Below are 15,013 nucleotides of genomic sequence, written 5' to 3' on the forward strand. Positions count from 1 at the left end.
ACCTATCAAAGTGGCCGGTGAGTGTATATTGGAAATAGACACAGTATATATCAAGTATATCAAACACCTTGCTGTGTTTAGACCATAAAAGTAGGTCTGATGCCCATAGCAACCTATAACATTTAGTTATATTCTGGAAAATTCAAGTAGACATCATATCCTTTTTTAATTAATCGAACCTACATTTATGTCATTGTTTTTTGGATACTATTTGGATGCAGAAATGTCTTGGGGTTGGGGAAGGTTAGCTTTGGGTGCTGATACTTTTAGTACAAGGTAAGTATTGGACCAGTACCTAATAGGTGATGTTAGTTTTTTGGGGTTAGGCTGGCCTTAGTAAAAGGTTTACAGGTTAAATTATTTCGATTCGGGGATAAAATGTGAGAGATGGGTTAAAGTAGAACAAAAGGCAAAACATTTTTTTTTTTATCTTGGAAAGAGTAAGGAATGGTTATAACCCCATCAAGTATTTGTTTTACCCTCTGCATACCATTGGGAGGGACTTCCCACCACTTCTGGTCCCATAACCAAAACCAGAAGTAAGAGGAAATCTCTCCAAAGTGAGGGAATCACCAGAACTAGTGTCCCCATTGGAGGGTTCCCCCTCTATTAGGGTTCATGCATACTTTGCATAAATGTCCCAGGGCAGCTGGTCCCTCTGCCCCTCCCTTGTCCCGGTTCTACACTTTTATTACTTGTGTTCTTTGCATTAGGAGCCTAGAAAACATACATAAGACCTGGAGGCAGTGTGAATAGGCCATCAGACCTGTGATGCACATCATCGCCTTACAATCAATAACTGAAATACATAGTCTGAATTGTTTTTACATAAAATTTATTATTTGGTAAACTTTTATTTAGAATTTTCTTTAGCAGGTAGAAGTAATCACTGCTACCCGTCCAGGAATACCCCTTTGAGTACACATACCCCAATTGGGAGAATCTGGAAGGTACACACACACTACTTTTTTTCCTTTGCAGTCAGGGTTGGATTTACTATTGCCTATAGGCGTAGAGGGAAGAGAGGCGACTTTCCCTATCGTGCTACATCTTCTCTCCAGTCTTCAGTACAATAACAGTCATATATTCCCTTATCACAATATTCCAAGTCAGGTTGAGGGCCAATAAAACAAGAAAATGCTCTCTGTGCACAAGGGGGTGCTGATAGTGGTGCATCAACGGGCTCCAGTGGTGGAAATCCATCTGTGAACAGCTATTTAGGTGACTGTATCCTTTGTTGAGGACCCTATGACCAGGAGACCTTCACAGTTGCAGGAAGAGGTCCACTTCATACGGTCAATGTTAAAAAAAAATACCAGGACTCTGCTCACAGTCACCAGAGGTCCATCTCTAGGCGCGGTTCCCGCACAGAAAACCGTAATGTGTACATCCCCAATGATCCAGGACTAAAAAAACGACAGATATTAATAAGGAGAGATTTTGTTTTTTTTAATTTATCAGCTCAAGGAAGCTAAAACACAGACAGAAACCAACCGATAACAAGACTGGAGCTAGTATAGAAAATAAAAATTGAAGTGTAATGCTTTGTGTGGAGTCTTTTGGAAGGGGGAAAGGGAGGGTTAGGCAAGCATCCTAATTTCACGTGAGTTCCAGGATCACTGTCATTAATATGAGCACCAGTAAGAGTCTGGAGTAGCTGTACACCGGGACAGAACCTGGAACGAGAGGAAAGAGAGAGGATAGGACACAACTTGGCAAGGTGGACACCAAAAAGTCACATTCACCATAGTGCATATATGTTAAAGTGATGCTAAACAAATATCCGTATTCTCTGGAAATCATCCATACACATCCACGACTTAATAACCATGTGATATATTTTTCATGGAATTGATTCTTGTGGTTTTTTTTGCCTCCTTGTAATGTCCTCCATGAGTTTCAGAACCTCGTCTTTTGCCCCTCGTTGCCATTTGGAATGAGCAATGAAGGTGGAATACAGTCATGTGCACTGCTCTATGCATACTACACATCACATGGTCCATAGTCCATCTCAGGAGAGAGCAACAGAAGGTGGCTATGGGCCTAAATAGCCACCCTCAAGCTCCCTGAAGCCTAACTGGCCCTCTGCATGCAGGTTGTCAGCTATTGGGCACCAGTTAGGCTAGAGTGGCAGTGGATTGCCAAGTGCTAGAATCCTGTCTATACACCAGCATCTTGCACTGAAAGAAAGACTGCACTGTGGGCAAGGTTATCACCCACTGACCACCAATGGGAGGTTAACTCAGTGCCACTGACCATCAATGGGAGGCGGTTTAACACATTGCCATTGACCACCAATGGGGGGGTGGTCCAACTGACCGCCACTGACCACCAATGGGAAGTGGTTTAACTCACTGCCACTGACCACCAGTGGGAGGTTAACTCAGTACCACTGACCATCAATCGGAGGCGGTTTAACACATTGCCATTGACCACCAATGGGGTGGGGGTCCAACTGACTGCCACTGACCACCAATAGGAAGTGATTTAACTCCCTGCCACTGACCACAAATGGAAGGTGATTTAACTCACTACCAATGCTCACCAGTGGGGGGTGGTTAATAAAACTAAAAAATAAGACCATGTTTTTGGATTTTGAGTTGCCTATAGCTCATTCATTTTGAATGGACTGCTTCACTTCATGCAAATGCACCTCAATGCATGACAATTTGCTGCTATTGTGCAGCTCTCTGGAAGTGTTGGGGGCCACACTGGAGGAATTTTATCTTCAAGTTGCCCATCACTGCTCTAACAGGATCACAGCAGCAAAAAAAAAAAAAAAAAGAATTTGGAGAAAGCTAAGAGCTTTTTTTTTTAGTGCTGCTTTAACATGATAATTATTATATGGCATTAAATGGTCCTTCATCTCACACCATATGTGGTACGCCGGCCTACCACAGTCTCTTGGCTCCTAGCAGGTGTACACGCCGCATCCATACTTAGACTCGGTTACATAACGATTCCGTGCGCTAAAATACTTCTATTCCACATATGACCGATTCCAGCATCTAATTGATGCGGCAGAATTCTCACAAATTATGTTACTGAGATGAATATTTTAATTGGTGTAATTTTCAGAAACTTTCTCACAAGTGCAATTACAGGGAAAAAAAAAGAATACTAAACTTAAAAAGTGTCTTATAGAAAGATGTCTTATTCTACAGGAAATGTCTGTATTTCTATATCTGCCTGTTTAATAAAGGGGAACTCCATGTGATTGCTAAATATACCTTTGAACATTGGAACAGTCTTCCCCACTGACCGCCAATGTAATGGGGCATTCTCCCCACTGGCCCCCAATGTAAGGGACATTCTTCTCACTGGCTAACCAATGTAAGAGATATTCTTCCCACTGACCACCAATGCAAGAAACATTATTCTCACTGGTCAACCAATGTATGGGACAATCTTCCCACTGGCCCCCAATGTAAGGGGTATTCTTCCCACTGGCCACCAATGTAAGGGACATTCTTCCCACTGGCCCCCAATGTAAGGGGTATTCTTCCCACTGACCACCAATGTAAGGGACATTCTTCCCACTGACCCCTAATGTAAGGCACATTCTTCCCACTGGCCCCCAATGTAAGGGACATTCTTCCCACTGACCACCAATGTAAGGGGTATTCTTCCCACTGGCCCCCAATGTAAGGGACATTCTTCCCACTGGCCCCCAATGTAAGGGACACTCTTCCCACTGGCCCCCAATGTAGGGGACACTCTTCCCACTGGCCCCCAATGTAAGGGACATTCTTCCCACTGACCACCAATGTAAGGGGTATTCTTCCCACTGGCCCCCAATGTAAGGGACATTCTTCCCACTGGCCCCCAATGTAAGGGACACTCTTCCCACTGGCCCCCAATGTAGGGGACACTCTTCCCACTGGCCCCCAATGTAAGGGGTATTCTTCCCACTGACCTCCAATGTAAGGGACATTCTTCCCACTGACCCCCCCAATGTAAGGGACATTCTTCCCACTGACCCCCCCAATGTAAGGGACATTCTTCTCACTGACCACCAATGTAAGGGACATTCTTCCCACTGGCCACCAACGAACTGGTTTGATCAGGGTTCCTCCAAGATCTGATAATTATTTTAAAGGTTTCTCTGGGGTAAAAAGGTTGAGGAATGGCTGCGCTAAGTAGTTGTGATGATGTGTGATGACAGTTTTACCAACACATGACAAAGCTGCCAGAACTACGTTTGGTTGTTAAGATTTATTTTAACTTTCATCATTAAGCATTTTAGGAGAATCCCTAATTGTCTGTTACGCTTTGTTGGATATTGACATTGGTTTGTGCAGACGGCTCTCTCAATAAATGTAGAATTGGTGTGAATCCGAACAGATTTATTTGACTCCCCAGCGGCCGGAATAATAAGAGATACATAAGAAATAAGATGATTGTGTGGCACGGATGTTGAGGCAGCGTGTTCCCGCAATGTTTTCCTATGGATTCTACTTCATTTACATGGCCTCCTATCTTCGCCACAATTTGTCTCTGGCAGCTCTCTGATCTATATTCTGTTGCTAATAGAAACAGTCATTAATTTATTTCTGGCCTCTACAAGCGGCAGATAAAGTGGAGCCGGCTGTGATCTATTTCTGTCTCCTTCGGAGCATCATTTGCTGATTCTCCGTCTGCTTTACATGTTAAACAACTCACCGTTTGAATCTTCTGTTCCCCTCGGAATATTGGGATTTTCTACAAGGAAAACAGACAGAATGTTAGACCGAAGTTAAATCTTCACCCGCTGTCACTCATTAGGTAGTCCATTGCCTTCCCTTCCATGTTAACATGTTCTACTTGCTGATGAAATGTACGGCTAAGGGTCCCCTCCCCTGCACTGTATATGATTTAGTGAAGAGCCAAGACCAGTCGAGGAATGGGCGGACTGCATTATCCCGCCGCTATGTTATTTTTTTTCAACAGCAGGCTCTGACCAATGTCCCCGGATCTGCCTCCTGCTGCTTCCATTAGGGAATCACACCCCCTTCAGCTGTAGTCTCCATTTTATAAAATGAATGATGGGAGAATTGAAGGTCTGGAGTGGCCCCCTAATAATGGCTGCTGTAGGCATGTGGAGCTGGGAACTGGGATGTAGGTGGCTCCTCAATTGATTTTGTAGTATGAAGCCTTGGGGGATTTAGGCCTCATGCAAACAGGGCGTTAAAAATGTTGTTAGAGACATTTGACATTTTTTTTTTCCAACCTCTAAACACCCCTCCATGTTAGGAGTTTAGAAGTAGAAAAACCCCAGCAGTTGCGCATTCAGGCAAGGAGCATTTGGATAGAAACAATGCCCATCACGCCTAAATGCCAAGCATTGAGAGTTCATTCCAATGGGCAGAATAAATACATTTTCTGGCTAAAGCAGGGATGTCCAAACTATGGCCCTCCAGCTGTTGAAGTACTACCAGTCCCATCATGCCTCTGCCTCTGGGTGTCTTGCCTGTGGATGTCAAAGTCTTGCAAGGCCTCATGGGACTTGCAGTTCCTAAACACCTGGAGGGCCATAGTTTGGACATCCCTGGGCTAAAGGAATGAGCGCCCAAACGCTTGATGCACCTAAATGTTTTTGCAAAATTTGGCTTTAGGTAATTTTTATGATGCCTATTGCTCCCCTGGAGCAAAGGCATCCAGGGTAGGAAATAGAGAAAAAACATCTTGTATGCATGAGGCCTTAAAATTACAGCTTTTGCTGAACACTACATTACCATTTTTGTATAGATGCTGAAAGCTCAACTCTGAGAAGCTAAAAAATGATCTTCAGCAGTGGGGCTGCACCTGCACTGCTTGGGTTAATTGCTCGTTTGGGTCTAGGGAAGCATAGAAAAGAAGATCTAGTTATCCCATCCTCTGAACTGGTGGATTGCTACCCACAGCAGCTTCTCTCTCGTGCGCCATTGGTTTGAGATTCTGACATCATCAAGACCAAAGTAGAGTCTAAAGCCCTGCATTGGACGTGATGATGCTGAGGAACAATCCACCACTGCAGTGAGTGCGGCGCCACCCTCTGCCTGGGGTAATGGAGGTAAGTTACCAAGTGAAAAAACTCAACCTTCGACTGGAGAGGAAGCTAAGCCTTTAATGTGCACGGCCTGTACAGCCCCACTGCAGAGAATAATTAAGCTTCCTGGAGTTGGGCTTTAAGGATAAGTGCACTTTAACCCCTTTCCCCGGGACCAAAAGTACCCCACCCTTCCCAGACGTAGATGTACATTCACCTCCATTCTACTGAAAAGGTTATACTTGCCTTTGAAGAGACAATGTCACATTGTTCACCAAGACAAATTAACAGTGTGTGCTTATAGGCCATGATCCCCACCCAACCCATCGAACAGAATGTGACGCCCTCTCTGCAGTATCCCCTCCAGTCTAAGCTTTGGCCTCAAATGACATCATATGACCCCCATATAACAGCGATTGGGATGCTCAGGCCTGAGCAGTTTCACGCAAGGGAGGTCACATGCTCCCTCATACCCAGAAACCCTGCTTGTTGGGCAGCTGCGATGGAGCTTTGTTGGGTAAGTGTACATGTCTGGAGTAGAAAGCAGTCAAGTTACAATGTCTACTTAAATCATTTTGGTTGTATGCTTTCCCAACCATGTAGTCGATCCAACAGACTTATTGGTTGGCATCCTGAGCATTTTCTGGTAGGGTGGGGTACTTTAAAATGGGAACCAAGGATGGTTGGGTGCAAAAATGATAAGTCCACTTTGTCTAAGAGTGCATTTATCCCTTACAACCACTTATGCACATGTAGCATACAACCTTTAAGGTGCTGGCCAACATATTAGCTTTGTGGTCTTGGGGCTTTTGGGGCCCTTCATTCAATTCCCAACACATGCACAATCTACATGCAGTTGATATGTTAGGCTCTTTCCAGGTGTTCAGGTTTCCTTTCACAATGATAAGCCAATCAACTTTGGCACCAGCATGCAGGGCCATGGATAAAGGGGTAGCACTAGTCCTCCTGTATGGGCCCAGGCAGCTGGTTGAATCAGATGTGGACCGGGAGGGTGATCAGCATGGCGGAGGGGGGAATTGCTGGAACCAATCCCCTGTATGGCTCTCTCTGCAGCAGCAGAAATCTGTCTTCTCCTCCTCTCACTCCTGCTGGCTTTAAGCTGCTGCACAGAGCCATACAGGGGATCGGTTCCAGTAATTGCCCCCATCACCCTCCCGGTGTCCCCCCCTTCCATCCACACCCCCACAGTGCTGCCAGTTTCCCTCCTCTCCTTCCCGCTGGCAACTGCAAGCACACAATAGGATCCTTCAGGATGGAGAGTGGGGGAAGGGTCCGGTAAGTATGTCACATTTATCAGCCTCATCCTTTCCTTGCGTGAACACAATGTGTGATCGGTATTGATCACTGTGTTCATTCATAACTGAAGCATAGACAACTGTTGTTTTTTGGTGGTTGGCCCTGTCTGGTTGGCTGTATGGGGCCCTGTGGTTTTTAACAGCAGCCCTGCTAGAGTGTGCTTTTGACTACCTCTGATGAAGATGTAGCATACAACCTTTAAGGTGACTGCCAACAGATTAGCTTTGTACATGGGGTGGGAACTGAATCAAGGACTCCAAAACAACAAAGCTAATCTGTTGGCGGTCACCTTAAAAGCTGTATGCTATGTCTACATAAGAGGTAGTCAAAGGCACTCATTGAGGACAAAGCTGATTGGCTTACCACTGTGGAAGGAAACCTGAACAACTGGAAAGAGCTCTAACCTATTACCTCCATGTAGATTGTACATGTGGTGGGAACTGAATCAAGGAACCCAAGCCAACAATCTACATGGAACTAATATGTCAGTTAGACCTCTTTCCAGGTTTCCTTCCACAATAATGAGCCAGTCAGCTTTGGCCCCAATGTGTGCTTTTGGTGGGAATATTAGAATGTAACCTTAGTAGCCCCAACATGCTGATGTACGTTGAAGAAATACTGCCCCGGCCGGAGGAGGCTTTGAAAACTTTTGTGTTTCCGAAGCATAAGTGCGAGTTTATACAGTATATAAAGCAGGCAGTTCATATGAAACCTGGCTTCAGCTCCCAGTACATTCCACTGGTTATCCAGCTATATTGATGTGACATTGTTAATAATTGGAATGCTATCTCTCACCTGCTGAAAACCTGGCTATATTTTATCATTTAACTCCCGGAACAGCCTTGTGCCAGCACAACATTCGGACCGGCAGATTACCTTGGCTGATTATTTATTAGTTTGATGTTTGACTTGCAAGTTATCCTTCTCTCGCTTCAGAAATGACCTGTCTATAGTGATATATTGTAAGACTGACACGATACTTCTGAGAGATTTATCCGGTGCTCAGGGTAGCACAGAGCGTACGGACTGTCATTGCCGCTCATAATTAGAAACCCAGGACATGGTCAGTGACCCTTCAGAAAACTTGGGAAAGTTTAAACTTGCATAGGATCGCTTTGGGCTCGGGCCTACAGGTGTCTTCTGACCAGATTTTGCCTTGGTTATGGAGATAGTTGTACTTGTATAGAATAGGGTTTTTGGCAAGAAGACACCAATAGACCCATGTACTCTATAAAAGATCAGCCATCCCCTTGACCAAGGAAAAGTCTGGTCAGAAGACACCTGTAGACCTGAGCACAGAATTTTCCGTGGTCAAGGAGAGGGCTGATTTTGTAAAGAGTACAGTATCTTTGAGCTCAAATCTATGGTGTCTTCTGACCAAAGCTACCCTACTCTATACAAGATCAGCCATCCCCTTGACCAAGGAAAAGTCTGGTCAGAAGACACCTGTAGACCTAAGCACAGCATTTTCCGTGGTCAAGGAGAGGGCTGATCTTGTAAAGAGTACAGTATCTTTGAGCTCAAATCTATGGTGTCTTCTGACCAAAGCTACCCTACTCTATACAAGATCAGCCATCCCCTTGACCAAGGAAAAGTCTGGTCAGAAGACACCTGTAGACCTAAGCACAGCATTTTCCGTGGTCAAGGAGAGGGCTGATCTTGTAAAGAGTACAGTATCTTTGAGCTCAAATCTATGGTGTCTTCTGACCAAAGCTACCCTACTCTATACAAGATCAGCCATCCCCTTGACCAAGGAAAAGTCTGGTCAGAAGACACCTGTAGACCTGAGCACAGAATTTTCTGTGGTCAAGGAGAGGGCTGATCTTGTATAAAGTAGGGTATTTTTGGTCAGAAGACACCCATAGTCCCAAGCCCAAAGATATCCTACTCTATACAAAATCAGCCATCTCCTTGACCAAGAAAAAGTCTGGTCAGAAGACACCTGTAGACCCAAGCTCAGAATTTTCCATAGTCAAGGAGAGGGCTGGTCTTGTATAAAGTAGGGTATTTTTGGTCAGAAGACACCCATAGTCCTGAGTCCAAAGATACCCTACTCTATGCAAGTTTAACCATCTCCTTGACCGTGGAAAAAGTCTTGGCACTGATCTACAAGTATCTTCTGACCAGACTTTTTCTTGGTCAAGGAGAAGGCTGATCTTGTATAAAGTAGGGCATCTTTGGGCTCGGGACTATGGGTGTATTCTGACCAAAGATACCCTACTGTATACAAGATCAGCCCTCTCCTTGACCAAGAAAAACTCTGGTCAGAAGACATCTGTAGATCAGAGCCCAGACTGTTTCCACGGTCAACGAGATGGTTGAACTTGCATAGAGTAGAGTATCTCTGGGATCCGGATCTATGCCTGTCTATTGGCCAGATTTTCCTTGGTCATGGTTTTAGTGGAGATGGATCAGAGATACAGGTCAGAAAACTCCAGTATGCCGTTGTAATTCCCTGAGACATCAGAAAATTTGCTATACGCGCACTGCGAGCAGAGAATCGTTTTTTGCTTTTGTCTGGTTCTTGTCACATCTCCATATCCACCCACCAGGAAACCTGTCACTGCACAGAAAATGTATTGTTCTCCAACACCGAGCTATGTCAATGAAGGGCATGACTTCTAATTATAGGGGCTGTAAGCAAACAATATATCCATTGAGAGGGAACCTAAAGCAGCCTATAGATTACTCTATTTTCTTTCCTGACTGTGTTCAGTGTTTTTTTCCAACATGGGGGAGTTGGGTATGGGTTTCCTTCTCGGCTGGTAAATCACAATGATTACTGCTAGCGGCTATAGCCACTGGTAGCATTCAAATGTCAAAAAATCCGACAGGCTGGTCCTAAGTCGATCAATGGATCCAAATAAATTTTGATGCATGTATATGGCTGGCTTAGGGCTAGGTTCACACTACTGTGTGTCAAGAATGCATGAAAAATTGTGTGCTTTCCTGATATACACAGAACAGCACTTCCCTTTAGAAAATGCTCAAAAGTGCCATTAAGCGTTAATGGCACCCCCATGCATCTGCTAACGTGTGCCAAATAGCATGGTGCAGCAGTAGCATGTGGTTCGGTGCAGTGTGTTTCTGGATAGGGGTCAGGGACTCTTTCTGTGTTGGTAAACAATGGGCTGCCATACATGGAACGCATGCGCCCTTGGTTGCACCTATTCCCACAGCAGTTTAGGAGATGAGGGGGGTGCCATTAATCCTAATGGCACACCATGCACTAAAAACCACACCACGGCTTCCCGCACTGGGTGGTGGATCCAGGAAGGCCGTGTTTTCGGAAAAGGTGCAGGGTCCTTTTCTCTGCGTTTACACAGCAGCCCATTCAAATGAATGGGCTCTTGTGCCTGCGCAAAATGCTGCTCCCAGAGCCCCACAAATGTGAACCTAGCCTAAAGGCCCAACTGAATTGAGAAGTGCAACATTGTCCTCTTAAATCACAAATCCAAATGTCTGGAATCAAAATTATAGGTGGGTTTTTATGGATAGGCACAAACGTTGTGATCTGATATTGGTTTGTAATTATTGGAATTATATATTCTATGGGGTTGGTTTATTAAAGGCAAATAGGCTGGCCACTTTGCAAAGAAAGCTTTGAGAATGTGGTGGGATTTTCACTCTGCAAAGAATACCCAATCAACTGCGAGGGAAACATAAAAAAAAAAAAAGCATTTTTGCTTGGACATGATTGGAGGATGGAAGTTAACAGAGCTTTAGCTTGTTCAGTAAGCTCTAGGGATAATTCCCTTGCAAAGCGCAATTTCCCTTGCAAGGTGAATGAACAGTCTATTTGCCTTTTAGAAGGTCTAGCTCATTGCATCAGTCAGTGCCGGGACAACAAGGTCATCCAGAGCCCAGGGAAAAGATCAAAGATACCAAACTGCGCTGCTACCCCAGCCCCCCCCAATTCATGATGTGCAAGCGTAGGCTAACCTACGCCCAGCAGTCACTCGCTTGTCAAAATCACTGCTGCTATCAATACTCCTGTCAGCCTTGTAACAGAAGGAAGGTGCCCCCCCCATCCCTACAGTAAACCATTGCACCCATGGCAGCGGCTCCTACCACCCACCCCTTGTCCTGGCATCCATCACCCAGCAGTACTGGATGCACAATGGACCATGAGGACATAAAGGTATGATTGGCATGGCTTCACCCAAGTTCCCGATATGAGCAGGAAACCTCCAGTATTTTGAATTTGTGATGAAACTGAAGATATCAAAAAATAGGTATCCTTTCCGCTAGTCATGATTTAGGCCCTGACCATAACCCTTTCCACACGGATACTGCTGGATGTGGCCACCACCTATTGGCGGTGGCACCAAGGATCTCTTAGTTTCAGAAGACGTACACCTGGGCGCTGAGGGGGGCAAGTCCCCAGCAAGTCCCCAACAGGAAAACAAGTAACCTACAGTGGCTGGCCCCCAGAGCAGGAAGTCCCTATTCCTCATAGAAGATGCTGGGACTTTCAGTGAAGACACCACAGGATGGGCTATGAAGATGTGTTTGGCAGGAACAATAAGGAGTAAGGGAAGTAATCCATAATGAATGCACTACTGAGTTTTTTTTTCATGGATTTGGGCTTTTTAAAACATTCACAAATCTTGCAAAAAATAAAATGGAAATTTCCACTCACCAAATACTATTAATCTGGTATGTGTGTCTGTAGAGCCCAGCGGATTCTGAGCTGTGCAGCGGTACATAGATCCGTTTAGTTCAGCAGGGACCCGTTCCAGGACCAGCTCCTTCCCATCATGCTCTGAGCTCCCATCCAGCAGTCTCCCGCCGACCCTCGTCCATGTAAAGAGGGGCTCAGGAAAGACTTCATTCTGCACACAGCAATGGGGGGGAAAGGTGGGTCATTGTTTGCAAGAGTAACACATACATCAGACTTTTTATGGCTGAGAAACTTTGCTGACTATTAAAGTGTTACTAAACCCAGGACCCCGCATTCCCTATATCCCCTCTCCCCAGACCCCGCGTTCCCTGTATCCCCTCTCCCCGGACCCGGCGTTCACCGTATCCGCTCTCCCCCCGGACCCGGCGTTCACCGTATCCGCTCTCCCCCCGGACCCGGCGTTCACCGTATCCGCTCTCCCCCCGGACCCGGCGTTCACCGTATCCGCTCTCCCCCCGGACCCGGCGTTCACCGTATCCGCTCTCCCCCCGGACCCGGCGTTCACCGTATCCGCTCTCCCCCCGGACCCGGCGTTCACCGTATCCGCTCTCCCCCCGGACCCGGCGTTCACCGTATCCGCTCTCCCCCCGGACCCGGCGTTCACCGTATCCGCTCTCCCCCCGGACCCGGCGTTCACCGTATCCGCTCTCCCCCCGGACCCGGCGTTCACCGTATCCGCTCTCCCCCCGGACCCGGCGTTCACCGTATCCGCTCTCCCCCCGGACCCGGCGTTCACCGTATCCGCTCTCCCCCGGACCCGGCGTTCACCGTATCCGCTCTCCCCCGGACCCGGCGTTCACCGTATCCGCTCTCCCCCGGACCCGGCGTTCACCGTATCCGCTCTCCCCCGGACCCGGCGTTCACCGTATCCGCTCTCCCCCGGACCCGGCGTTCACCGTATCCGCTCCCCCCGGACCCGGCGTTCACCGTATCCGCTCCCCCCGGACCCGGCGTTCACCGTATCCGCTCCCCCCGGACCCCGCACTCACCATATCCGCTCCCCCCGGACCCCGCACTCACCATTTCCACTCTCCCCGGACCCCGCACACACCATATCCGCTCTCCCCGGACCCCGCACACACTATATCCGCTCTCCCCGGACCCCGCATTCACTATATCCGCTCTCCCCGGACCCCGCACACACTATATCCGCTCTCCCCGGACCCCGCATTCACTATATCTGCTCTCAGTACACAGAACATGGAAATGCAATTATTTTAGTAAATATAAACAGCGAAATACCTTTTCTCATCAGCAGTATATAGCAGTCTTGTGACTGCTATCAGTGTCCAGCTGAGCACTGGTTAAAGCTTATAGGATTTTTCATTTTCCTCTGATTGTCCTATGAGGCTGCATAACCCCTGACTCTGGACAATTCTGATTGGCCCTGTGCTGATCACATGCAAAGAAAAAAAAAAACTCTAGCAATACACACAAAGCTGAGCATGTGCAGAATGACTCCTAAAGCTCTGCACTATCAGCATAAGGCTTGGGGAGAGTAAAAAAAAAAAAGTAGAGGATCAGAGAAGACAGGATCAAACAGCCTTTTTACACAATGTGGAGGATTAACACCTTAGGTTCCACAGTGAGTATAAAAAGCACACTTTACTGCATCTACAGACTGATTTTACTGTTGTGGGTTAAGTAACATTTTAAGGTTCAGCACATAATTTGTGCCGCCTAAATAAAATGTAAATAACATAGACAGTCACTCTTCAGAAGCTCTATCATATTACTAAAAACTGTGATTATCCTCTAGTAGGGATTGATCACTAAAAGATGGAATAAATGACTCCTTCTGGTGTAGGCCACATGTACACAGGTTATGGTACTTCATCCCGCATGGCACCCAACGCTGCACTTATGCGATTAGTTGCTGCGTGTTACTGTGTAGCTTACACCATAGGGGAGCCATTTCCACCATCTGCTAGAGACTGATTGCTCCTCTTGGTAAATAATCCCTGGCAATTTTATCTGCATGACTAAGTCAGCCACGGTATGTAGGTCTCAGACTTTTTAATACAGAAAGCTGAAGAAAAGAAAATGATTGCTATGGACAAGTCGAAGATTTCCCTTTTTAGACCATTTAATATGATAGCTGTATCAAAGGTAATGCAAAAGTGGGCATAACTTTATTAAATTAATTTCAATGTCACATGTTGGTAGAGTAACTTTTCTTCTTTGTTATTGAAGGTAAAAAAATGAATTCTAAGCTGTCATTGAGTTCTTGACGAAGGAGGGGTGGAGCCTGTCCCACATCAACAGAAGGCTACTGAAGCAATGTGCTGTCATTGAGTTCTTGACGAAGGAGGGGTGGAGCCTGTCCCACATCAACAGAAGGCTACTGAAGCAATATGCTGTCATTGAGTTCTTGACGAAGGAGGGGTGGAGCCTGTCCAACATCCACAGAAGGCTACTGAAGCAATATGCTGTCATTGAGTTCTTGACGAAGGAGGGGTGGAGCCTGTCCCACATCAACAGAAGGCTACTGAAGCAATGTGCTGTCATTGAGTTCTTGACGAAGGAGGGGTGGAGCCTGTCCCACATCAACAGAAGGCTACTGAAGCAATATGCTGTCATTGAGTTCTTGACGAAGGAGGGGTGGAGCCTGTCCAACATCCACAGAAGGCTACTGAAGCAATATGCTGTCATTGAGTTCTTGACGAAGGAGGGGTGGAGCCTGTCCAACATCCACAGAAGGCTACTGAAGCAATATGCTGTCATTGAGTTCTTGACGAAGGAGGGGAAGAGGCTGTCCAACATCTACAGAAGGCTACAGAATGTTTATGAAGAGCAATGTCTTTGCAAAGGTTTCATCTCTTGCATACAGTAAGTCATTTAAATGTCACCTGTTGGTAGAGTAAATCTTCTTCATCATTGAAGGTAAATAATGGGTTCCAAGTAGTCTTTGAGTTCTTGACGAAGGAGGGGTAGAGGCTGTCCATTTATAGAAGGCTACTGAAGCAATGTGCTGTCATTGAGTTCTTGACAAAGGAGGGGTGGAG

General features: G+C 46.2%; 1 protein-coding gene across 1 annotated transcript in view; it reads right to left on the bottom strand.

Annotated features, from left to right (window-relative positions):
• Positions 1-818: 818 nt before the first annotated feature.
• Positions 819-15,013, bottom strand: part of IGSF21 (immunoglobin superfamily member 21) — a 467,300-nt gene continuing 453,105 nt past the window's right edge. The window contains exons 7-9 of the mRNA XM_089660114.1: positions 11,967-12,159; positions 4,663-4,701; positions 819-1,676 (exon numbers count right to left, since the gene is read on the bottom strand). Of these exons, the coding sequence (XP_089516240.1) occupies positions 1,600-1,676; positions 4,663-4,701; positions 11,967-12,159 (309 nt within the window). The 3' untranslated portion in view covers positions 819-1,599. The remainder of the gene's footprint in view (positions 1,677-4,662; positions 4,702-11,966; positions 12,160-15,013) is intronic.

The sequence above is a fragment of the Staurois parvus genome, unplaced genomic scaffold (genome assembly GCF_062004578.1).
Source record: "Staurois parvus isolate SC_StPar_1 unplaced genomic scaffold, SC_StPar_1.0 ptg001206l, whole genome shotgun sequence".
NCBI classification, from domain to species: Eukaryota; Metazoa; Chordata; class Amphibia; order Anura; family Ranidae; genus Staurois; species Staurois parvus.